We start from the raw sequence: 25,803 nt of genomic DNA, 5'->3' as shown, positions 1-25,803 counted from the left end.
AGTAGATATGTGGGTGAGTAGATCTTTGTGGAATAGTCTGTTTTAATTTTTACCTTAAGAAATTTACTTGTTATTTTCTAGAGTTTGCAGGAGATGTCAGTGATTTACAAATTCCTCATATAGCTCCAGTTATATTACCTGAAATGTTAAAAATATTTTCACACCCTGAGGTTTCATGTTTGATTGTTTTTGTTTTCTTTTTGTTTTTAATGTTTATTTTTGTTTTTAATTTTTATTTTTCTGACAAGAGTTTAGAGTAATACGGTTTTGTACTTGAATTGTTTTTAGATATATGGTGTTCGTACAAGTGCTAGAGCTGCTTCGATCTTTGCTACAATTGCTGGAGTGATTGGTTTGATGAAGGAAGTATACAAGGTACTCTGCAAAAAAGTTCTTATAGCTGAGTTCTTAACTGAACTTCTTAAAAATGCAATCTAATGTTTTTTAATTTTGTTTACATTTTGTTTAGATAAAGCATAAATAAATGCAATATTTTCTGTCTGTTTATTTTAGTAGTTTTAGTCACTGTATTTTCAAATATAGTTCAATTATTTATAGTAGGTATTAGAACTATTATTTTTAAGCTAAGATCCAATTTAATTCATAAAAAAATTCAGGTGTAAGAATAAGATAAGATAAGAGTAAATTGTAAAGACTAATTAAATGTTTTAGGAAATCTTTTTCAGGGAGTGGATAAGCAACTGTTGATGCCTTACTTGCCACAGTTCTTAGATGTTTGCAGCCATCAACTTACAGTTCCTGAAGGTCCAACATCTGATTGTGGATTAAAGATGGAAGTTTTGAAGGTAATTTATAATTTAAAATTTGTCAGACTAATTTAATACAATTACATATTTATACATACTAAATGAACTTCTTAAAAGTAAAGACCAAAATTTAAAATCTACTATAAAATAAGTCAAAAACTCCACGTTTCGAAAGCAGATAATATGCTTCAGTTAAATGGAGTTGTTTATAATATAGTTATTGTACAAGATGGATAAGCCTTAATTATGTCAAAACCCTCCATTTAGCACAATAAATTATATGGACAATACTGGATTGCAAATCATTTAGAGCAAATTGTTATGTTATTTATTACTTATATTAATACAATCTGCTTAATTAATTTGTTCATGCCTAAATTGTAACAAGTATGGAGAACTTTAATAAAGTGGTAAATTTTTTTATTGGTAATTTGAAATAAATTTTTATTTGGCTATTTTATAAAAGTTTTTATAAATTACGTTATAGCCTCGTGAAAAATTGTTTTGGTTATTTAAAATTTATAATAGTGACTTTTTAACTTAATGATAAAATTTATAGAATTGTTACCACTGGACCACATAAATATCCTAATAACAGAAATTCTAATTGCTAAATGAGCATTTAGCAAGACTGTTTTAACATTTCTCACTCTTGGACAATAACTGAAAAGTGAAAGCAATTTTGATGAAATTTTTTACATATTTACATTTTAACTTTTTTACAAAACTTTAAACAGTTATGTTTTTACTAAATTAGTTTTTTTAAAATTGGTTTAGGATGCAATCAGATTTACTTTTAGTTACTCAAAAAAGTCATAAAGTTAAATAAATAAGTTCAGAAAATTATTAGGAAAATAGTTTTAAAAAGTTAGGAATTTAAATTATTAAAGTTAACCCAAAAATAGAAAAAACTACTGTAAAAAGTTAATTTTTTAATTTTATTTTATAAATTCTAATAAATTGATTTTTTCAAAGCTTATTTATTTTAAATTCAGGCTCTAGAAGTAGTTGTCAAAAATTTCCCTAAAGCATTATCTGGATACATTGGCAGCATTCTTCCACCTGTATGGCAGACATTCACCCAAAGTGTTGATGTATATATAAAGACCACTGTTAATTGTGTTGACCTGTCAGAGGATCCTGTAGATGAAGATGGTGAGTGTTCTTGAAACATAGTTTAATTTGTTCAAAAAAAGTAAAAAGAATTAAATACATTTAAAAGAATTTTTTTTGTTAATACAGCGGAGAAAATAGAATTAGCCTCACCTTTATTTTTTGTTCTAATTTAACAAAAATTGCAGGTAAACAATTATGAAATCTACTTTATTTCTTGTTACTTCTACTACAACTAAAAAGTTTATAAATTGGTATGTTTAATTAATTCCAAATGGAAAAAAAATTAAAAATATTCAATTTGTGGAGAAAATAGAATTAGCCTTATTAGCGTTATATACAAAAAATAAAGAAAATATTTTGTTTTTTCGCTCATTTAGTATTTAGTATAGCTTCCTGAATTTTTAATGACTTCAAATATGCGGTTTGACATACTAGTCACAAGATTTTGGATAGTTTCTATAGATATTTCATTCCAAGCTTTTCTGATACGAGTTTTCAGCTCCAAGGTGCATTCAAATTGCTTACCATTTTCATAAACCTTTCTAGAAAGTATTCCCCATAGATTTTCAATTGGGTTAAGGTCTGGACTACGTGCGGGCCATTCCATTACGTGAATATTTTTTTCTCTAAACCAAGCTTTTGTAAGCTTTGAATTATGGATAGTAGCATTATCTTGTTGGAAAGTGAAAGTTTCACCCATCAATTCCTCACCATGTTCAAGTAAACTTATTTCTAATAAGTCAATGTAGTCCTGTGAATTCATTTTTGTTGAAATCCATGCCAGTGGAAGTTTTCCAGCAAAGGAAAAACCCCCCCAAACCATAACATTTCCACCCCCAAAGTTACGACTCATCCGAGTTTCTTTCTCTTTTCGAAGATCGTGCCAGTAATATTGATAGCCATCAGGACCATCTAGATTGAACTTTTTTTCATCACTAAAGAGAACTTGATGCCACTCTTCTTGCCAAGACATGTGTTCTTTCGCAAATTGTAATCTAACTTTTTTATGACGAGCAGTAAGTTTTGGTTTTGGTTTATGCTTTTTCCAAACTGTGTTTGGATCTTCATGTAAGATTTGTCTCACACGTTGAACAGATACAGGTAATTGTAAATCAGCACGAATTTGAGATGCAGTCATGTGCTGAGCAGCAGCACGACTTACAATAACTCGTTTAGTACGATTATCAATTTTACGTTTGCCACCACTTCCCTTATAGGCTCCATAATTAACGCCAATCTTGAAGTAATTGTTAACCGCTTTTGGAGATCTTTTAATTTTCTTTGCAATTTCCCGATTAGATAAGCCTGTATCTTTGTATGCTTTGATTACTGCTAATTCTTCATTCGTTAAACGCTTACCACGTCCCATTTCAAATAAAGGTATCAAAAACCAAATGTTAAAAACTTTATGAGCACTGATTTCACAGTCTTTGTTTAACTTACAAATAATAATAAAAAACTAACTCACAAATGCGTATCACCAGATCAAAATATACAAGTAAACTGAAAATAATTATTGATGAGGCTAATTCTATTTGTTACCGCAAATATCAAATATTATACATTTTATGGTTTTATCAAATGTTCCGCAATTTAATTATGCTATATTATAATCTAAAAAGTTGTTGTTTGTAACAGTAATTATATGTGTGTGGATACAAAAGTTTTACCGCACAAACTTGTTTACAGATTTACAAAATATTGGATCAGCACATGGTGAGGCTAATTCTATTTTCTCCGCTGTATTAACTATTGCTCAATTGTTTAATTTAAAAAAAAAGTTAAATAAACATTAAATGATAATATAGGATATAATCTAGTATGTAAGACATGAAACAATATTCAAGATAAAGAAAATATATTATAATACACAATATATTATATAGGTTTCTGACTTATAACATGATTCTATATGGTTTGGAAAAATTTGTACTACAAAACAGTGCAAAAAGGAAATAGTGCCAAATCATAATACTTAATAAAACAATAAGTTGTGAGTTGTTTGTAACAAACACTCTTTATAATAACTCACAACATTTGGTTGAAATAAAGTCAAATTTGATGAACCTTTCAGAAAATGATATAAATGGAATGTATTTTTTGTAAGAGGCTCAGTTGCTTGCAGCACACCAACCTTCATTTTGAATTGGGAAAATGATGAATCCGCTTCGTTTAGCAATGGTATAACACTTTGAAATGTCTGTATAATTTTTTTAAGGTCTGTCCAGATTTACTGCTGAACCTTCTAGATTTGGTACAGCTCTATCTCCAGCATCTTTCCAGCATTCCACATTTCTTTTCTGTTAAAAGCCATATTTAGTCCACAGTTTTGGATCTGTCTAAAGTTTCTGGCAGATGTATAGTGAAAAAACCTAGTATGTCGACATAAGTGTTTTATACAATCAATCTTATTGTATCATTTGAGCCTTATTATTTATGCTCAACTAGACCATTAGAGTACTGTCTTCTTTATCTTTGCTCTCACTGCTTCACATTATGGTATCAACTTTGTTTTTTCTGTTTCTTTTTAGGTTTGTTTTTATCTAATTCTTTTTCTTCAACTACTTCAAACTTTTATTTCAGCTTTGGAATCTTATCTTATGTTACTATGAATTCTTTCTTATGTTGCAATTGACTTTAGACTCTTTACTTTTACCTTCAGGCTCTTTACACTATTTAAGACATTTTCATGGACTTCTATATGTCACTCTAAGGAATAGCAAAAGACATACATGTCACTACAAGGAATACCAAAGTTACAGAGAATGTAAATCTTGCTATTTTTTTATACAGTTACATACATTATGTGATGACTTTTTAAGTCCAATGATCATTTTTAATTTTATAGAAAAATGTTTCAAATTATAGTTTCTAATTATAGTTTCTAATTATATTTTCTAATAGTATTGATATAATATAGGAAACTGTTTTTAATCTTCTAATATCACAGAAATTTGTTATGAATCGCTTATTATAAGGTATTCTAGAATTTACATCAATAAGGTCATTATTTATAATTTATAAACGATGTTACCCATAAACCAGTTTGATGATCAATACAACTAGAAAAAAAATGATATTTACTAACTGAAAAAGTATACAGCAAAATAACCTTAAGTAAACTTAGAAAATTGACTTACTGGCACATTGACCCAAACTTAACCAAGCTTGCAAGGATATCTAGACTCTCTACAGCCTATCTTCTATAGCCTTTCTATTTTTTAGTTGTTTTTTTTAAATTGTTCTGGAATTCTTTCATTTAGAAATTTTAAAAACTTCTAAAATGCTAAATCTTTGTTTCAATCTCAGCCAACTTTTATTTTTTATCTTTATGTAAACAAAATATAGTTAAACAGTCATAAATAAAAAAGAAAAAAAAATAAAAAAGAAAAAAACTATGAGGTAGATGAAAACAATTTTTATTCAAAAAATATTTTTAAGTGAAAACTTTCTGATTTGAAAATGTTAGGAATTCTCTTACTCAAGTTTAATTTTGTATAGAGTATTTTAACAAAGACTGGAACAACTTTGCAGGCTGGGAGATGTTTGGAAACTCTTTTACATAGGGCCACCCTGTAAGCTTTTGTTAATCAAGCATATTTTTTATTGTATATGTCCTAGTTTTTATACCTAAAAACTGCTTTTGGTATAAAAAAAGTTCTTAAAACTAAATAATCTCATTTTCATGTCAAAAATTAAAAATGTTTTAATATTCAAGGTTATAAACCTCTTTGGGGTTTATAACCTTGAATATTGTATTAATTATGTTGAAGTTCTTCACTAATAATATAAGTTGAAGTATTAATGTGATGTTATTCTTTTAAATCAAAAAGAAAGGAGAGACAGAAGTTTGTGATATTTCTACTAGATGATTAACATCTATATATTGATGTTTAATAACCATGTTGTATCAAAAGAGAAGTTTACTTACAGGAAACACTACTTGAGCTCAAAAGCAGGTCTGCAAAATCACAATTCTGCAGACCCATTTTTGAGTTTATACTGCTGCTCTGTAAAGTGTAATAACTGCAATGCACCTCTGATCCCAGTTGTAATAAATGGTATTATAGTGATTACTTAAGCATTTTGCCAGTGGTACTAATTGATTTTTATACTTAGTAAATGATGCTACAATCATCAAATTTAAATCAAAATGAGTTTGGTTTCTGACCCAAAACTTTTTTAAAAAGTTTTTTCTTACATTCAAGCTCGAAATTTAAAATGTTATATTATGTGAAAGGTGAAGTATGTTGTTTTTTTCTCTGGAACATGTCAAACATAAAATAAAGAAGGGAGAATTTTAAAAAACAAAACACCTTATGAGCCAAAATAATGCAACAAAAAAAAAAAAAGAGTTTATTTTTGTTTATTTACTATTTTTGTCTTAAATTTGGCTAGAAATTTGACAATAATAGTCTGATGGAGCTGTAAAGATATTCATCAGTCATTTTAGATCTTTATTTTAACTTTATGATATAAGTGAAAGCAGTTGTATACAAACACAAGTTCTGCCATTTTGTACAGATCAGAAATATTAATTTGTAGATATCATTTTTTATCTATTTTGTTTTGCTTTGAATTAAAAGACTAAGCTGCGAGTTTAACTAAAAATAAGACAATGTCTGTAATTACAAAATTTTGTGTTTTCCTATGTAAAACTGGCAAAGTTGGTAACCCTGCATTGCAAAATTCTGTTAAATATGAAAGCACAAATTGTACTCCTACAAAAAAGTTGTTTTTACTTGTACCAAAATTTGCTCCTATGCAATCGGCTACTGACAACTACTAAAATTTTGAAATTTTGAAAAGATAATATTTCAGAAAAAATAATATATATGTGCAACAATTTTTGTTTTGCAATTTTTTTGAAAAATTTAATCTTTTGTAGCCCAAAGAAATTGGTCTGCAGACCAACTGTTTGACACCCCTTCTCTAAAAGTTAATTGTCATTATTGTCATTTTTTGCCATTGATTATTTAAGTTAAAGTTTATCTTTTTATACTTGTTTTTTATTTTAGGAGAAATTCTCAGCTTTGAGAATTTAGTATTCAGTATATTTGAATTCATCTCTGCATTAGTTGAAACACCAAAGTTTAAAAGAACAGTTGATCAATACTTAGAGGACATTTTATTCTATACAATGGTTTACATGCAAATTACAGATGAACAAGCAAGAGTTTTTTTTCATAACTGTACTTATAATTAGATCAGAAAATTTCAAAGTATATGAAAGTAGTATAAAAATAAAAATGGCTCATTTTGGCAACTATTATTTCATTTTCAGATAGATTTATGGTCTAATGATCCAAATCAGTTTGTTGAAGATGAGGATGAAGAAACATTTTCTTATTCAGTGCGAATTTCTGCACAATACTTATTACTGGTAAATATTTTTTACTTACAAACTTTATAGAGTTATAAAGTTAGTTTTGGGGTATTTTCAGTATCTGTGCTTATTTTATCAAACTAATAAACTTAGAGTCTATCAGAACGCTTTAAAAGTGCTACAAAGAAAATGTGCAATGCTGTTGCAAGATTAAAGTACAGGGCTGATGAGCTAAAATCTCAAAATGAAACAAGCTGGTACTAATAAACTTTTTATTTTAACAATATTATTGTTTTTAAACCTCAATGTTTAAATAAGTAGTTAGTACATTACTTTTGAAAACCAAATTAAAGAAACATGTTGTTGCTGTTATTATTAGTATTGTTGTTGATGTTGTTATAATTGAGTTTATCAAATCAACCTTAAAGGTGGAAATACAATGAAGTCTGTTTATTATCTCTGGGCTACATTCAACCAAGTATAGAAGAAAAGTTGGAGTCTGGTGAAATAGCATCTGATTTTAAGAATTTTCTTTTTGAAATGCTATTGTCTTCATCTAATTTACAAGGTATGATAATTTTGAGCAATTTTCACATAAAGTTTTAATCTAAAACTTCATAAATTTTTTGCCTGAAGTTTTTGCAGTTTTAGATTAACTATAGTTGAGTGGTTGATTGTATTTAACCCTTTATTTCCCAGTGATGCCATTTGACATCATTGCCTTTTAGTGACTATTGCACTCCTACATTAAGCACTATGGTAGAGATCATTTTACTTTTGTGTAAGAGTTAATTTTTATTTGAAAGCATACACCAGAATGCAAAGCAGTGGAATTTATAAAAAATTGCTTACAGAAAGTTTCATTAAGTAAATATATTTGATGTGATTTGGGAATTAAAGTTACCATTTTACCCCGAGATGTTTTTGGTTGACAGTTTTGTTTTGTAAGTATTTCAATACTCTGAAAAGATCTCAAGTTGAGTTAAATCTGTTAAATCTCAGTTTAATCCAAACAATTGTGAGATTTTTACTACCATTCAAGTTTTTTTACTATCATTCAAGTATTCTTAGCACAATGCTCATACCACACTGTCAGCTAAAAATAAAAATGTCTATTCATTGCAAATGCAGTTCATAGCAAAAACAAATACAGTTCATAGCAAAAACAAATGCAGTTTATAAAAAAAAAAAAAATGTAACATTCTTTCACTAAACCATTTATTTAATGTTCAAATAAATGAATGTTTTTTTATATATATATCTTAGTTATAAATTTGGGCTGTTTTTTTAAACTTTTTTTTTGTGTTAGGTTCTCCATTCTTACTTGGTCAATCGTTCTGGTGTGCTAGTAGATATGTTGCAATTTTAGATGATAATGCTTTATGTCAGTAAGTTGATTCTTTTTTGCACCTGGGAAATTCATTTCATAATTTTAATTTAACTATACAGTCAGAACAGAATTTAGTTGTACAGAGTCATTTTTGAGTAAATTTGGTATTTTAGATGCAACTATTGTAATTTACACTAATTGTTGAAAATGTTTTTTTTTTCTGAGAATTTTTATTTGAAGAAAGGCTTAAAAAAAAAATAGCAGTATTTTTTTTTTGTAAATTACTAAATTAATTTCTTTTTTAAAAAAGGGGTAAAACAATAGTACAAGAAAAACAGAAAGCAATTGTACAAGAAAATGTACAGAAAACAATTGTACAAGAAAATACTTAAGCTATGTGGAATTATTTTGTAAAATAACTAACAAATAAAGATTTTATTTATTTTTACATTTCACTATTTAGTAGCTTCTCCTTTTGCTTCTACTAGATGTTTTGAATTAAAATTAGGGTTTTGTGCAGACTATTTTAAAACATTTATGTCATTTTCATCAAAAATGTCTTGAGTTTTTTTAACAGTGTGTTTTGGATCGTTGTCCTTTTGAATTTTAAATTTCAGTCCCATGTATCTATGTACAAGTTAGTATTCATGCTTTATCAATATATTCTAATTTACTAACACCATACCATCCCATACAACCTCAAACCATCACATTTCTACCACCATGTTTTACTGTTCCTCTTATGCAACTCAAATGAAAAGCTTCTCCCCTTTATGCTCCATTCAATTTTTTTTTAAGTTAAGCTTGGGTTCATTTTTTTCAACTTTCTTTTAAAAAGATAATGGTATTAACTATACTATTTTTTTATAACTATAATTTATTGATTCAGTTGCTTCTTCATATGACTTTTTGTTAAAAATGTTTTTTCTTTTGAGCTATATATCTACTAAACCCTGCTTTGGGAATACAATTTCTAATTTGCATTAGTGAAATCTACTTCCTATGAGGTTTTTCAGACTTTTTGCAACATTATATAATTTTTTTTTTAAATATTTTTTAATATTTGTTATCTCTTGGAGTTGTATTCAGCTTTTGTCCTCATCCAGTACAAATTTTAAATGTGCTATATAGTCTCTATTACTTTATAATGGCTCTGTGCATTGGAATATAAACTGATATCAAAGGAATATTTGTAATTTCTTGTACTTTTCTATAAGATTTTTCTTGTTTAATTAAGTCTATAACAAGTTTTTGTTGAGTTTCATTTAAATATTTACCTTTAGGTGCCATTCTTATTGACAGAGTTTTTTTTTTCAAAAAATGTGATTAGTTGCTGAAAATAATTTAGTGAAAATAACATAGAAAATAAAATGGATATTTGATAAATTGCTAATATAAAAAACACTTATTTTCCCTGTAAACTATCGACAAAACAATATTGTGCAATTAATTTCTGTACATGCAAATTAACACTTGTCCAAGAAAAGTAGTAAAAATCTTATAACAAACTCTTTAATACTTCTGATGAAAAATTATCAATAAGGGATTGCTATAAAAAATTTAAAAAATATCTTACCATTGTTATTTTTAAGAATGTGAATGTTTAAAACTAATTTTAACAGAATTAAACTCAAAAATAATTCAATTAAATTCAATTCTGTATAGTTAAGTTCTGTTCTGACTGCATGCTACTTAGTTTGTAAAAAAAGAAATGTTTTTAACCATCTGCTCAGTAATTGGGTACCTGGGTATCCATTTCAGTTTCCAAGGTAGAATTTGTTAATTTGTTAGAATTTATTATAAGTAAAGAAAAAGACTCCTCACTTTCATAATATATTTTTTACATTACAACTTTGTTCTTTTCTTTTCACAGTAGGTGGGTAACTGAGTGCCTGGTTATTGAACAAATGGTAAAAGTTTGGTTATTGACCAGACAGTTTAAATGTACTCTTGACAAAAAACATTGTTTAGTTTTCAATAATTTGTTAACAAACACTGACAGCAGTAAAGGCATTTTTAAGATCAATTTTGTCAAGAACATAAATCACAATATATATTGTTAAATAGCAGTTTTCAATTCAAACTCCTCTATTCTCACAATTCAATTACAAAGTAAATGCACATAAATGTAATGCAAAAATTAACATAAGCTGTCTTGTGACATTAAATACCGAGTAGTTAATCAAAACTACAAAAAAATATAGATTATTTATTTACATTCATCTCTAAATATTCTTAGATATTTTTATCAAACAAACCAATTCATGATATACGATTATTATATATATTTTTAGAGAAACGCAACCTCAAAAGCAGTTTATAGATAATAGGTGTAATAGATAATCAGGCAGTTCAATAGTTTATCTAACTACACACAATTCATAGATCAAACTACAAAATATTTGAATTTTGTTGCTTGATCAGCATCCTGATACTAATTAAGGGAATATTTCCTACACCAGAACTTCACTTACTAATTGATGTTGCTCCACTTCTAGCAAATTTTATGTTAAATCTGATGTAAACAAAGTTTTGTTTGGATGCCACAACTTTAAAGTTAATTTGCTAGTTAATTTGGTTCAGTGTTTATGATGGATTTTCAGTGTGATGTTAAGAGCCAGCACCCTGAAAGGTCATCACCAGGGGTGTTACAAAAACCCCTACTCTTCAGTTCTCCTACCCTTATCATAATCTTGTAAAGAAAAATGTATCAATGTCTTTTAGTGTTACTATTCATGTAGTAGATAAATATTATAGCTGGCTAGCAAAATGAAATAAAATTTTGTTTGATCCCCTTTTTATTTAAACAACCCTCCTAGGAAAATCCTATTAACTGTCCTGCACTGTGTGAAGCTTCTGCTCTACATTTTTTTTGCTTATCATTTATTTTCAAATATCTGTGTTTCCCTATGGGAAAAAAAAAATATCATGAAGTTTTTTTCTTTAAGGTAATGGTATTTTTAGGAGCACCGATTAAAAAGTTTTTACTGTTTAAGACAACTGATGAGAATATTCTATTTAAAATTTAAGAAATAAAATGCACATTTCATATATTAATAAAGTAAATGAAAATTTCTTATACTAATAAAAATCCATGTTTTAGCAGGTTTTTTTCTAAGAATTACTAAATTTCAATATTTTAAGTATCTTCTTATTGTTATTCATGTAATAGTTTGTACAAAAAATATGATTATTGTAAAAATTTTCATTATTTATTTTAGAACTATCCAAGCAACGGTTAGAGCATTGCAAGAAGATCAAAGTCCTGTGCTTAGAGTATTTGCTGTCAAGTCTCTATTTGGGTATGTTGTACATTTGTTGGATAAAGTAATAATAGTGGGATCAAAATTAACAAATTGATCTTTTTTTTCTTTAAACAATTACTGTAAATAAAATTGTAATACTGAATTATAACCAACTTTTCACTCTGCAACTGGTATGCTTTGGGTCATTGTCCTGCATATAAACCCATTTGAGTGGCATATCTTCTTTGGCATAGGGCAGCAGGGTGTTTTGTACTATTTCGAGATAAATATTTTGATCCATAGTTCCATCGATCTTAAAGTTTGGTCCTAAGCTATAATAAAAAAAGCAAGCCCAAATATTTATTTTTGCTCCTCCATGTTTAACAGTTTTTAGAGTATGTTGCGGTTTGTATGAAGAGTTAGGTGGCCCCCTTACATATATTCAATGTCCACTTGACCCAAATAAAATAATTTTGCTCTCATCAGACCACAAAGTAATACGCCATTTTGAAACAGGTTGACCTACATGGATTTTTGAAAAACATAATCTTGCTACCACGTCTTTTCTAAAGGAGAACCTTTCTTGGGCTTCTAGTGACTAATTTATTTTCTCCTATCTGTATATGTACCATTCACTTAAATTTAAATCTTCTTTAACATAGCAGGAAGTAGCAAAAGGATCAGCAACAGCAGCATGTTTTATTAATCTGTTTTCATGCCATGTTTTATTAATCTGTCTTTCACCTACACTTTTTCATTTTTAAGCATTTCTGATCATCATAGGAGAACAAAAATATCTCATGAATAAATGCATGTTTTTCCTTCTTGTTTTAATTTTAGATTAAGATGTTTTTTTCTGCACTACAATGTTTTTCATGATCCATAATTCTATTTATAGAATAAATTTATTCAATTATTTTATATATTTCATTAGATTAATACTAAAATCAATCTTAATTTTGATTAATATTATTAAAAACAAATAAACAAACAGCTAATATAAATGTATTAATAAGAAATAACAGATATTATTGTAACCAAGAAATCTAAATATATTCTTTAAAATTCATGACTTCCCCAAAGTAATTTGAACAGTGTTACTAATCTTTTTTATTCATTATTCAATGTATCTATTACTGTTATACCTGAAATTATTAATTTACATTTAAATTTAAATGAAATTATTATCACACATAACTATTTTAATAGTCATTACTACTATTTTGTCCACAACTGTATTTATATATAAAATGTATGTTATACAATTGTATAACATTTTATGACATTATATGACATTTGATGATATTGTATGACATTTGATGAACTGATTGAATGTAATATATGTATATAAAGTATGCTTATGTATTTTCTGAAGATTTTGTGGGTTTCTTCAAAAAAATGAAAGACATGGCATAATCTTGGGAGAACTTGAAGCTATTATGTCTGGTTTAATTTCAATTGCTACACATTATAGTGACAGTGTGCTGGCGATTACTCTTGAAACCCTATCCATTGTTATTACAGTGAGTTGTGTGTTAATTAATTTGAGTTTTATTAAATTTTTGTTTAGACAAGTTTAATCGTACAAGTTCAAAATAACTCCTTCAAAATGCCTAATTACTTTTAAGGAGGTGGAGTCAAGAATAACTTAGTATAAAGTTGTTTATTTGGTTGTTCAATTTTTGTACTATTTTTTCACATAAAAAAATGTGAAAATTGAGCTTATTTCAATATTCATCTGTTAACTTGAAGCAGTGATTTCTTTTGTGCTTTTTTAAAATGTAGATCAATGTAGATTTTACAGCAAGAATTGTGGAATTAGGGAACTTGATTCCATTGATTAATGCTTTGTTCATCAAGTTTGGATCTGGTAAGTATTTTAATTAAAATACTTTTTATTTTCTTTAAATTTGGTAAATAAAATATACCCTCTAATCGTAAAGTTTTTTTTTTCAATATCTGTTGTTGATAATGCACAGGTATATACAGAAATTCTGCTGATATTTAACTCATTTTTCCACATAACTAAAAAAAATGTGAAAAAAAAAAAAAAAAAAACATCTTTAGAAAGTTTGTCTAACTCTAAAAAATTAGAAACTTAAATCTATTAAATGATAATCTTTGTTTTCATATCCAATTTTCATGAATTTCCTAATTGCAAGGTTTATCTGTCAGATTTTAATGAATTTTCTGATTGCAAGGTTTAACTGTCAGATTTTAATGAATTTTCTGATTTCAAGGTTTACCTGTCAGACTTTAATGAATTTTCTGATTGCGAGGTTTACCTGTCAGATGGTAATAATTGTATTAGAGATAGTGTCATGCATAATTGTAACTCTTGTATTAAATGAATATAAAGCAAATTTTGAAATCATTATCATGTTCAATTAAACTTTTCATTTTAAAATCAGTGGAATGCTTTTCTTTGTTATCTTGATGCTAATCAGTTTAGTGAAAAAACTTTAATGTTTAAATTTTTCACTTGATAACAAGACATTTACAAAAAAAAATCATTCTCTTTTTAAATTAAAAAGAGAATGATTTTTTTATTAAAAATAAAAAAACTTTAATGTTTAAATTTTTCACTTGATAACAAGTACTTTTTACAAAAAAAAATCATTCTCTTTTTAAATTTCTTTTTAAAACAAAAATGTAAATGAAGAATAAATAAATCTTATTCTAAAAGAAAAAGAAAAAAAAGAAAAAAAAAAAAAATTAAATATCTAAATGTTTAGTTTTAGTAGTTTAGAACAAGTAATGTGATAAATCTTTTAAGTTTAAACACTGTGCTCCAAAAGTAACTTAACCATTTAAAATTGAAATAAATTTTTCACTTTTATTTTGTAATTTTCTTTATAACAATATAACATCTTGAAGGCTTTTTAACCTGAAATATGACCCCCATTTTCCTCACCACAAAGGCTCTTTCTATGGTACTCTCTGTAATTGCTTGCAAAGCGACTCGGTTCATTATTTGAATTTCCTGATGAATATTGTCCTTCAGCTCAGGAATAGTTCAGGACTTATTAACAAACACTTGCTGTTTCAAATATCCCATTAAAAGAAATCTAGGGATGTCAGATCCGGGGAGTGCAACAACTAATAAAACTCTTAAAATTTGTCTTAAAAACTGCCTGGTTTCTCAGGCTTAGTGAGCAGATTCCCCATCTTGATGTTACCACATTCCAGGTGTGTTCTCAATAGCAGGAAACACAAATTTTCTTAATATTTTGCAATATCTTTTGCTGTTAATTGTGACTGTATTCCCATTATCATCCTTAAAAAGTACAGACCAAGCACTCTTACTGATTTTGTTCCCCACCAAAGCGTGATCTTCCAGTCTGTAGAAGATCCTGGATGGAATTTTTCTGTTTAAAATGCTGAAGGACATAATGCTGGTTTTGATAGAAGACTTCTTTTGTTAAAGTGTTGCATGCTCTCTAAGCAAGAACAATGGAGTGCTGATGTTCATTGTAAACTCAATACCTTTTACATGTTTTTCTGTCTTAACACTATAAAGCAAGAAAATTCTAATAATAAATTAAAGTTTTAAGTTTTGTATTTTTATTACTTTTTTAAATTTAATTATTAATTTTAGTGTTAAAGCAGGATTTAATTTGGGATTTTCTTAAATGATTTATTATCTTACTACTTTAGTTTTAATAAATTATTTTCACCAGTATATTAATCTATTTAGACCATCATTTAAGTCCAATTATTGAAGAACTGATAAGTGAACTTGTTTCCATTCCCATATGCTCTCAGGTAGGACTTTAAATTTCTTTTAAACCATCCATTTTCTTGGAATAATATAATTTTTTTTAACCAGCTGGTTGTATGATTTATTCTTAATCTTTTCTATAAACTTTCTATTATAGTTCAACAGTAGTTTTACTCATAATTTTAATACTAAAATATTTTTGTTTGATTAAAATTAATTTATTTTTATTTTATTTTTTAATATTTTAGCATATACTTGAAAAAACAGTTCCAACTTTACTAAGCATTTTAGAAGCTTTGCCTGAAAAGATACCACCAGCTATAGTGCCGGTAGGTTGAGCTAAAAAGTTTCTTCAGATTCATTTGTAAAATTGGTGCCCTACTAAATTTTTGTATGTTTTTTTCTGCAAGAAGAAAATTAAAATTTTTTAAAATGTTTTTTGCAGCCTACATTAGACATTATTACTCAGATAATTCGTAAAGGACCTAAACCCTTAAATGAAATATTCTTCAAGCGATCATTCCCATTGGTTATTAAAAAGATAATGGATTCTGATGATGTAGCTATACTACAGGTAGTTTAAGTTTGGTTATCCAAATTTTTTTTGAAATACTTTTAAGTTTGAATTTAAAAAAAGTTTTTTTTTTTTAATTTTGTCTCAATGAAGTTCAATAATACCATCTCTGTTCTAAACTTTTCAGCAGAATTCTCATAGCATTCTATTTGGTATTTTATACGTTTTTCAACAGTAATGTACTTTTTAGTTAATGAAATCCTTTGGAAGCAGTTAAAACTGAGTAATAGTAACCATACATCTTAGTAAGTCTCAGTCCATTGTGTTATTAGAAATAAATTAGATAATAGTTTTTTACCAAATCACCAATGTAAAATTTTTTTTAAAAAAAAAAGGTTAATATTTAAGACAAAAAAGTTTGAATTGTAGTGTTTAACTTATATTTAGGTTCGCAATTCCTCAGTTTGCCCTGTTTTTTTTTAGTTATCAGAAAGCTGTTTATTTCTTAAAAGTTTTTAAGAACTTTATATTACTGTTAATGTTTTGGTTTAAGAAGTGTTGCATAAAGTGATTATAGAAGCAAAAGTTTCTTGTTAATTGAAATTCTATTTATTCTGTTTTATAAAAAGGTATAAACAGAAAAAAAAAAACAACTGATCAAATTTGTAAGAAAAGTAATTTTTATGTAAAATATATTTGGAATGTTAGATATTAAAATTGCTTTAAGTTCTTTTAAAAAGCAAAATTATTTCTTCACCACGCTACATGAACTCAACTCAAATGTCATTATTATAATCATTAATAACACATTGGTACAACTCCTAGGCATTTAAGTAAAAAAGCTAAGAAAAATGTTTTATTAGAAAATAGCTCACACAACTCTTGTTATATTCATAAAAAGTTGAGCAGTTTACCTATTACCAAGGCTTCTTTCTTTATTGACTTATCAGAAAGATACAAATTTAAGATAAAAAAAGGATTTCAAATTTGGTGAAAAAAACCTATTTTTGAATAAACAAAATCTTAATTATTTTATGTCTTTATCTCTATGATTCAGTAAACTTTTTTTTCCTGCATATCATATCTATAATAGACAGTTTTTTTTGTAGAAATGGTTAAATAGGTCTTTTTTGTCAAGATTTTATAATTACTTTTATTTACCACTAATTTTACTATGTAGAAACAGTTTCTTACTTGAACAGTCTAAATGAATGATCAAAACATGTTGGGAGAACTTTTAAATTTTGTCATCTTTTTAACTTTCATATTTTTAAAGGTGGAGAGCAAGTAGATAGGTGGTATTGAAAGTAGATTTAAATAGTAAAATGAAATAAAAGTGTTTAAAAGCAAAGTAAAAAGAAAAGAAAGTGCATAAAAACAAAGAAACTGAAGATGAAAAGGAATCTTTATAATAAAGAATTAGCAACATAAAATTCACTCATTGTAAAATGAAACCAAAGTTAAGACAAGAAAAATAATCTCATTAAAAGCAAATATTGATCTGAGAGAGAAATAAGGTTATCAATTATAATGATAAGTCAATTCTTTTTTTTTCCTTACAGAGTGGTGGAGAAACTATACGTGCTTACATAGCATGTGCTACTCAAGAGGTTTTTATATGGTAAGCTTTAATTCAATTAAGTCTTATTTTTGTAATCTTATATATAAAGATGAAATTATGTGTGTATATGTGCTACACAAATCCACAGTTTTGATCCTGATCCTCACCAAATTTTGCACACAGGTCTAATTTATCCCAAGAAAGGGTTTAGGGCAGGTTTGGACCACCCCGGACTCCATGTTCGAGGTTCATAAACCAAGTTCCAGCCATAAGAACCTCTGACCCTCCTTGCCCCTAGCAAGGAGGTAATAACAGAGCTAATAATTTTAATAGTTTTTGCCATTGAAAACCAAAAAATTGTAAATATGTGTTAGCGGTTTTTTATTGCGTTTTTCGGAAAAGTATATGGTATAATTGAATGAGGAAAATTGTAAAGCAGGTTTTTGTTTGGAGAGATCTTTGTGATTTATTGATGTGTTTATTGCAAAAAAGTTAATTACCACAGTGTGGTTTAGATCCCAAAAACATGACCACTTAGCTACAAATACATTTTTGTTTAATATAGTAAAATCTTATATCTAATAGCTGGAAAACCCAGCACATTGCACCAGGAATTCCAGCTTTTTCTTAATAAAGTCAAAAGGTTTCAATGGTAGCATCAACCTTTTTTAGTAAATTTTGAATAATTAAATATTCAAGTTTTAATTTTAAATCATTTTTACTCTAATGTAATGAAAATGGCTTCTTTTGTACTCTAGTTGTTGATTTTTTTTTTCTTTTATAGTTTTCTATATTTTTTTTTAAAAGATATATACTACCTTCAAAATAATAACTGTGTATTCAGGCACGATGGTTCAGGTCAAAATGGTTTATCATATGTTGTGACTGCAACTTGCAAACTTCTTGATCCTCGTTGTTCTGAAAGTAGTGCGTTGTTGGTTGGAAAGCTTGTTAATACACTAGTTTTAAAGGTATTATAATCTTGTTTCAAGTTTACCTTAGTACTAGTGCATGAAAAGTAGGCCCTGATAACTATTTGTTATATACAATATACCACAAAGTCAAGGGATGGTTGGAAAAATATTGATCCTTGTAACTTATCAGCAATAGTAACTTTCAAGTTTTATCCCTCATAAAACAGAATAATATTTATTTTTTTAATTTAAAAAGAAATTAACAACAATTTCACAGCTAAAAAACACTAAAGGTAAAAAAACAGCATTGGTAAAAACTACTAGACTAGAAATCAATTTATAGTATTTGGCTAAACATGGCCAAATAAAGAAAACTTTCTGAATGGGGTTGTAATTTTTTTTACTAAATAAAAATAAATAAACAAAGTAGTTACTAAGTCATGGTTTAATAAGATCTAATAGTACAAAGTATTAATACAGATCTGTGGTGTAATAAAAGCATGGTTCTATATTCAGTCAGCATAATCTAGAATTTATTGTGGAAACCTGACATTCTTTACCCAAGTTGCCATATGCATTAGTACAAGCGGATTCCATTTTTTGCTTCAAATATTCCTCATAAATATAAGTATATCTGTGTAAGATATTGGTCTTGGAACCAACAAGCAAGTTAGATAAAGATACATTAAGAAATGTTTTATGCAATGTTGTTATCAACTTTGACTAAATCAACTAAAAGTTGACTAGTTGAAAGTTGAAATTAGTTGACTTTGAAAAACTGATTAGTTGATTTAATTGACTATGGGTTTTCTACTAATTGACTAAAAGTTGATTTAATCATCCTAACAACCTTATTTCTATTTTTTCACTTGATTTAATTTTATCAATATTTAATATTGTTATGGTGCTGACCAATTAGTAAATAAATATCTATAAATAGTTTATCTTGTAAAGATAAATTATTTATAAAGATTGAGCGATGCATAAGAATATCATTCATAGCTGCTTTTTTAACTCAACCAAAATATCTGAACATTGAACCTAATTTGCTGTATCACAAAAACTTTAACTCTTAGCTTACTCTATGTAGGGCCACTTCATTAATATACTTCCTTTTTCTCATTATAATAAGCAGTTGATGCTTTTTAAAAGAAAATGTTAAGTAATGTGTTATAGTACTCAGTTAAGGATGCAAAAAAGTTTTATAAATCTGCTACCCCAAAAAAAGTTTAGCCACTCCATCTGTCCCCACCTATCTACACTGCTATTTTTTATTAATAAAATGTTTTGTTAATTTTTTGCTTTAATTGTTGTGAAAAATGCTATAAATGCCCACCTGAGTTTTTTTTTCTTAACTTTGTGATTGTTATTTCCGTTTTATTTTGTTTGTTTATTTAATTTTAATTCATCTAATAGATTAGATGAATTAAAAATGAACAAACAAAATGCTCTTGATATAATAGCTGCATGTGTTATTATAACAGTATTACATACCACCTAGTTTTTTTGTTTATCTCTTAAAGTTCTATTTGCTTCATAGCATCTAATTAATAAATAGTCAAGCAACATTGAAGTGCGTGACTATAATAACATTTTTTATTCAAATATTTCAACTTAATCGACAATTTTAAAAATGTATTAGTCAATTTTGGTCGACTTTGAAAAATACATTAATCGATTTAGTCAACAGTCTAATAATTTCAAAGTTATATAACAACACTAGTTTTATGTCATTTTCTTATTTCACACTAATGTTAAGGTTCACTAGCTTTTATTTCATAGTTTCAAATGTTTGATTCTGATGTCGATACATACTCCAAATGGAAGGTTTATTGTAACATCATTTTAATAATGTGAAGAATCAACCTTTTTTTTCAGGAAAGAGCAATCCAATACATACATTTAACAATTTTATTATAAAAGAATGGCGCTTCTTGCTTTCCCTTTAGCATTTCAATCTGCCTTATGCAATAGATTGTTGTTAAATAAGTTGTTTTATTTTCTCCAAATAGGTAATTATACAATCATTTATACAATTATTTACAGAGTTATACGAAATAAAGTATTCAAATAATTTATAATACAAAGAAAATAGTCAAAAAGAAAATTCATGAAAAAAAGATGGTGCTAGTTATAAATATCAGAGATAAGATTGAATGTGGTGCAAACAATGCTGAGCCACTTAAAAAAGATACACATGGAATTATTCTGGTATTACTACCTATGCATGGATCCCCACCTTCAGTCGGTGGAGTACATACGCGAGTTTGGTTTTTTAATGCACTTTCACATTTTCCTGAAATATAAAGAACTTATTAATTCAATGTTTCAAAATTTGCAATTTAAAAAAAAACGGAATTAATTGTTTTCTGCTTATTGATTTTGTTACAAAATCATTAAAAAAAAAAAGTTTGCCTGTAACATCACTCCATGGTGACCACACTCCATTAGTTACAAGGACAACTTTTGATGAATTTGAAACAGTTGTTAAGCCAACAAAAGTATTTTGATCAACTGCTGTGATTATCATAGTTATTTTTTCTTGTGCAGATTGAGCAGTTGTTTCTGGTTTGAAATTAATGATAACATTGACATTAATACTGCCTTCAGTAAAGTTAGTTAATGTTGTATTTAAATAAGCTGAGTCGTTTGCATAAAGTGCATCAAATCCATCTAGAACTTTTTTTTTCATTTGATTATAAGGCTGACTGTTAGTACTAGCTAATAATGCATCCCATGTGTCTGTTAGTTTGAAAGATGCCTACACATGAACAATACTGATTAGGAAAAATTATCATTCCTTAGATTTTACGTAGATAAAAGCTGTATTTATAAACTTAAGAAAAATTAGATAATAAGTTGTTACTGTTTTCATGTGAGTTTAAAATACCTTTAAAGGTATTTAAATTTATTTGCTTCTTTAGAAATTTAATTTCACCTTCACTAATACAGGTCTTAGATCGAGGTTACTGAATTCTAATGTGTCAGTAACTGTTGTTGATGTTACATAAATGACCATTGATGTTGGGTTAATAGTAGTTGAATTGATGACTAAAACAAATTTTAAAAATTATATCAAGTACCAATACCAGTTTGTTGCTAGTGAATGTTTGAACATAAATTTATTATTAAGTTAACTTTTACCTGTATTAACATTTGAGGTTTTTGTAGCAGAATTCACCAATGAGCTGGTTGGTGCTTTAGTTGTACTATCATTTGAGGTTACTGTAGCAAAATTCACCAACGAGCTGGTTGGTGCTGTAGTTGTACTAACATTTGAGGTTACTGTAGCAAAATTCACCAATGAGCTGGTTGGTGCTGAAAGTTGAATATATATATATAAATTGGTATGTCAAGTCTTTTAGTTTGTTAAAGACTTTTCATTTCTAATGTTCACTAAGTGACAAATAATTAAACAGTCAAAAGATTTTGTGAAAGTCTTTTTTTGAATTGTACCACTAAATTAAATAAAAGTTACTTTTCTTGTAATTGTTTTAATTTACTCTGTATAAAGTCAGATTTTTTTGGGAAAGATTTTTTTACACTAAGCAGTTTTTTTAAAAAAATAGTTTAACAACCATAAAATTAAGGCTTGATTCAAAGGGTAGTCAATGGCAGCAAAAGTTTAATCCTTGATGACAGCAAAAATCAACGCATTTAGTTTATCTTATTCTTCCTACAGTTAAAGTAGCATTTTCTACCATGAGTTTAGTTTGCAGAACCATCGGCTACAATTTAAATTTAAACTAATTTTTCAAAATATTTGAGTCCACTGGTGAGTCTGAAACATTACCATTTATAAAAAATATTTTTTTGAAAGCAATTATTCCTTGTGATGCCTTTGAATAAGAAAATAAGAAAGAAGATTTTTTATGCATAGAAAAGTTGTTGTAAAAATCTATAATAGATTTTGATAAAAAAACAGAAGATACATTAAGTTTCACTTCAGTTGTTGATACTGCAAACCCAGATGTTACATTGAGTGTCACCAAATCACCCCAGTAAAAGATCACTGTAGTATTTCTTAAAAATGCTTTTACCCCGTTCAAACAATCTTTTGAAGTATGCTTATGCACTGAAAGGAAAAGACACGTTCTTGTGTAACACATAAGGAGTATGAGCTTAAAAAAAAGTTAAAGAAAGATGATGTTCAATAAAAAATCAGAATGAATAAAGAGAAAAAGTTAAAAAGTTGTAAAGAAATCATCAAGTTGGTTATTTTTTAAATGTTTTATGTATTTATTTTCATTAGAATCTTCAATTGAGATGATATTGGAGTCTAAAGTAACTATACTTTAATAGTAGTGCAAGAAAAAGATTTTCTATTATATAATCTGTCACAAGTTCATTATTATAGCAATAAATATTCTTATTTATAGTATTTAATGACATGGAGGATTTCTGGGAAAATCTTCAACATTTAGGGAAAAAATGGAAACTTCAGGGATGGCTATGTGTGTGACTGACAAATGTAAATTAAAAAAAAAAAACCAAATACTAATATTTATTATTGTTAATATTTCCAATGTGTGGTATCCCAAAAATTAGATTCTTCAAAAACAAAAAATGGAAAAAATATTACAGCAAACATTTAATTCTTAAATTTACCAATATGTTTTTAAACTCCTGTATCAGATATATATTTTGTTTTTCATTAAGTATTTATTGTTTACAAAACAAATTGTATAATATAGCCTTAAGAATAAAATTAGTGATGTTTCTTTAAATTAATCTTTTTCATTAAAGTGTCAGCTATTACTCCCTGTTATTCAGTTGTTGATTCACAAATAAATGCTTTAGAAAAAAATTTTCCCGTAAAAATTTCTCCAATTAAAGTAACAGTTGATAACATTTTAAATCCCTTTTTATAAAAAAATATTTTATCTTTATTAAGTACCTTGTGTTACATTAACAGGCTCTTCATTCGCTATTACAGATGAAGCTATATTTGTTACTTGAACTAAATGTGAAATTAAACAGTATAATAGTAAAGAAAAAATTGTGAAATACTTTGATCAATAAGAATTATACTTTGCCAGAGTTCTACTTACAGAAATTAAATTGGAATATAAATTAATTTTTGTTAACATTTTAACCTGACAGTGTTGCATTCACAGATGCTTCATTGTTTAGCTCAGATAGTTGTCAACATTGTATAAACATACATAGATACATACATAGATACATACATACATAGATACATACATACATACATACATACATACATACATACATACATACATACATACATACATACATACATACATACATACATACATACATACATACATACATACATACATACATACATACATACATACATACATACATACATACATACATACATACATACATGCACACATACATGCATACATGCTTGCTTGCTTGCTTGCTTGCTTGCTTGTATGTGTAATGTTGACAATTTAAGTAAATTAAAAAGGGTGAACTTTAGAAAATTATTCTTTTTGATCAAAGTTTTTTGTACAATTAAATTTTTTTCAAATATTGAAAACTACATGTTTGAAAATACACATGCATGCATATATACACACAAACATTTTGATTATTTTTATGTACACATATAAAGATTTTCTTTTTTTTTTTTCTGTTACATTTTTAACAACATTAACATAAAGATTTTTTTTCTTCCAGAATTCTATTTTAAAAAATTTTTGGATAAATTATAAATATATTATTGTCAAAGTTTTAACCTGATGATGGTGCACTCACTGTTGTTTGATTGATTAAGTTGTAAGATGTTGCCAACATTACACTTGTAAATGCATCAACTAAACATATACATACAACATTATTTTTGTAAATTTATCAACTAAACATACAGACAGACAAAGAATTTTTCCTTCTAGAATTCTATTTATTTAAAAACTTTGGAATAAGTTATATGTAAAATATTGTCAAAGTTTTAACCTGATGATGGTGCACTCACTGTTGTTTGATTGATTAAGTTGTAAGATGTTGTCAACAGCATACTTGTAAGTGTATCGACTAAACATGAAGTAGCACATCAATACATACATTATACTTAAAAGTTTGCTGCAGAAAAGAGAATAAAGCCTATGCAAAATTTTGTTATCACGTCCGATTTTTTAGCATTTAATTTTTTTTTCACCACTTCTATAACGAGAAATCGTTTTTAAAGCGGCAATTAACTGTGATTTTGTTATCCATTTTAACTAAATACTGTGTTACCAAATAAAATTGAGATTAAAATTAGACCGTTCGTGATTGCTGTTAGGTTTCAATTTTATATATAAAAAGAAGCATGTTTGAAGAACGGTCTATAAGTAATAATATTTTTAATTGTATTCTGTTGCTTTTAATTTTCTGAAAGCAATTTGTAAAGAGTTAAAATTTCTGACCTGATGAACCCTGGCTAGAAGATATAGTTGGTGATATGCTTGTTGTTGCTTGATCTAAATTTATAAAGTTCAATTATTTAAATTATTTTCATTCAATTTCATTCAGTTTTCATTTTTTAAGTTTGAAAAAGTTAAAAAAAAATTAAATTGAGAAAAATGTCCTTTTAATATTTTACTTTCGCAGACAAAAATTTACATTATTACTAAATTATTTGCTCATAAAATGAAACTAAAATTTTTAGCATACCTGATGAAGTTGCATAAATTGTTTGGTAATCAGAAACTGCACCTGTGACAGATACATAATCAGATAACTGCTCGGTTGAGGAAACTGTTGCAGACTGATCCATCAGTTCGGAAGACTGAATGTCTATCGTTTGACATTTTGTTGAAATTACGAGAGCTAACAAAATATACAGTGGCGTCATATTCCTGTTTTTATTTCTGTATATTTTTTTGTTATTTTCGTCTAATAACTTTCTGTTCGATTATTAACGGCGATTTTTCGAACGTCGGTTTCGACTTTGCTCTGTATTGTTATCTTTAAGTTTGAGCGAAATGTTGCAATGAAATCCACGGTGATGAAAATATTCAAAGCATAATAAACTTTTTTAAGAAATACAAAGAAACATTACTTCCTTAGTTAAAAAATAAGAAACTGACTTTACTATTAAACATTTAAACGTGTTAAATCAAACATCTGCTCAAAGAGAACGACAGTAAATTGTCGCTAGTTTTATTGATCATATTTTCAAATCATTCGATTGTCGTCAGATGAAGTCGTGCTACTTTTTATAGCTCTGCTGTCTTAAATTGTCTCAACCTTTATATGACCATACTTTCTTCATTTTAACTCTTCATTCGTGTTAAACAATGATTTAAGCTTTAATGAAAATTTGAATTGTGAAATTTCACTACAAAAAAAACAA

At 27.2% G+C, this 25,803-nt stretch overlaps 2 protein-coding genes across 11 annotated transcripts in view; one reads left to right on the top strand and one right to left on the bottom strand.

Moving 5' to 3' along the window:
- LOC145202162 (importin-9-like) overlaps positions 1–25,803 on the top strand; it is a 31,491-nt gene that overhangs the window by 2,908 nt on the left and 2,780 nt on the right. For all 10 annotated transcript variants that reach the window (XR_016450016.1, XM_090079477.1, XM_090079481.1 and 7 more), the window contains exons 6-22: positions 82–170; positions 289–375; positions 687–806; positions 1,763–1,922; positions 6,902–7,053; positions 7,168–7,266; positions 7,363–7,466; positions 7,638–7,777; positions 8,519–8,597; positions 11,761–11,841; positions 13,160–13,307; positions 13,570–13,654; positions 15,482–15,549; positions 15,754–15,834; positions 15,951–16,079; positions 17,582–17,640; positions 18,425–18,551. Coding sequence is in view for 9 of the 10 variants with exons in the window: in XM_090079477.1 (XP_089935603.1) it covers positions 82–170; positions 289–375; positions 687–806; positions 1,763–1,922; positions 6,902–7,053; positions 7,168–7,266; positions 7,363–7,466; positions 7,638–7,777; positions 8,519–8,597; positions 11,761–11,841; positions 13,160–13,307; positions 13,570–13,654; positions 15,482–15,549; positions 15,754–15,834; positions 15,951–16,079; positions 17,582–17,640; positions 18,425–18,551 (1,808 nt within the window). In the remaining variant the exon portion in view is untranslated. The remainder of the gene's footprint in view (positions 1–81; positions 171–288; positions 376–686; positions 807–1,762; positions 1,923–6,901; positions 7,054–7,167; positions 7,267–7,362; positions 7,467–7,637; positions 7,778–8,518; positions 8,598–11,760; positions 11,842–13,159; positions 13,308–13,569; positions 13,655–15,481; positions 15,550–15,753; positions 15,835–15,950; positions 16,080–17,581; positions 17,641–18,424; positions 18,552–25,803) is intronic.
- Positions 20,476–25,650, bottom strand: LOC145202394 (uncharacterized). The gene is made up of 9 exons (XM_090079486.1): positions 25,122–25,650; positions 24,875–24,928; positions 24,423–24,500; positions 24,206–24,283; positions 23,392–23,454; positions 21,639–21,812; positions 21,433–21,545; positions 20,910–21,255; positions 20,476–20,790 (listed from the first exon to the last, which is right to left on the bottom strand). Exons 1-9 carry the CDS (start codon positions 25,300–25,302, stop codon positions 20,603–20,605), a joined length of 1,275 nt encoding a protein of 424 aa, XP_089935612.1. The 5' UTR covers positions 25,303–25,650; the 3' UTR covers positions 20,476–20,602.

Source organism: Hydra viridissima, unplaced genomic scaffold (genome assembly GCF_058129835.1).
Source record: "Hydra viridissima isolate aposymbiotic clone 2 unplaced genomic scaffold, HvirCarnegie_v1 scaffold_2, whole genome shotgun sequence".
NCBI lineage: Eukaryota > Metazoa > Cnidaria > Hydrozoa > Anthoathecata > Hydridae > Hydra > Hydra viridissima.
The sequence above is the reverse complement of the archived record's forward strand: the minus strand, read 5'-3'. Positions and strand labels throughout refer to the sequence as shown.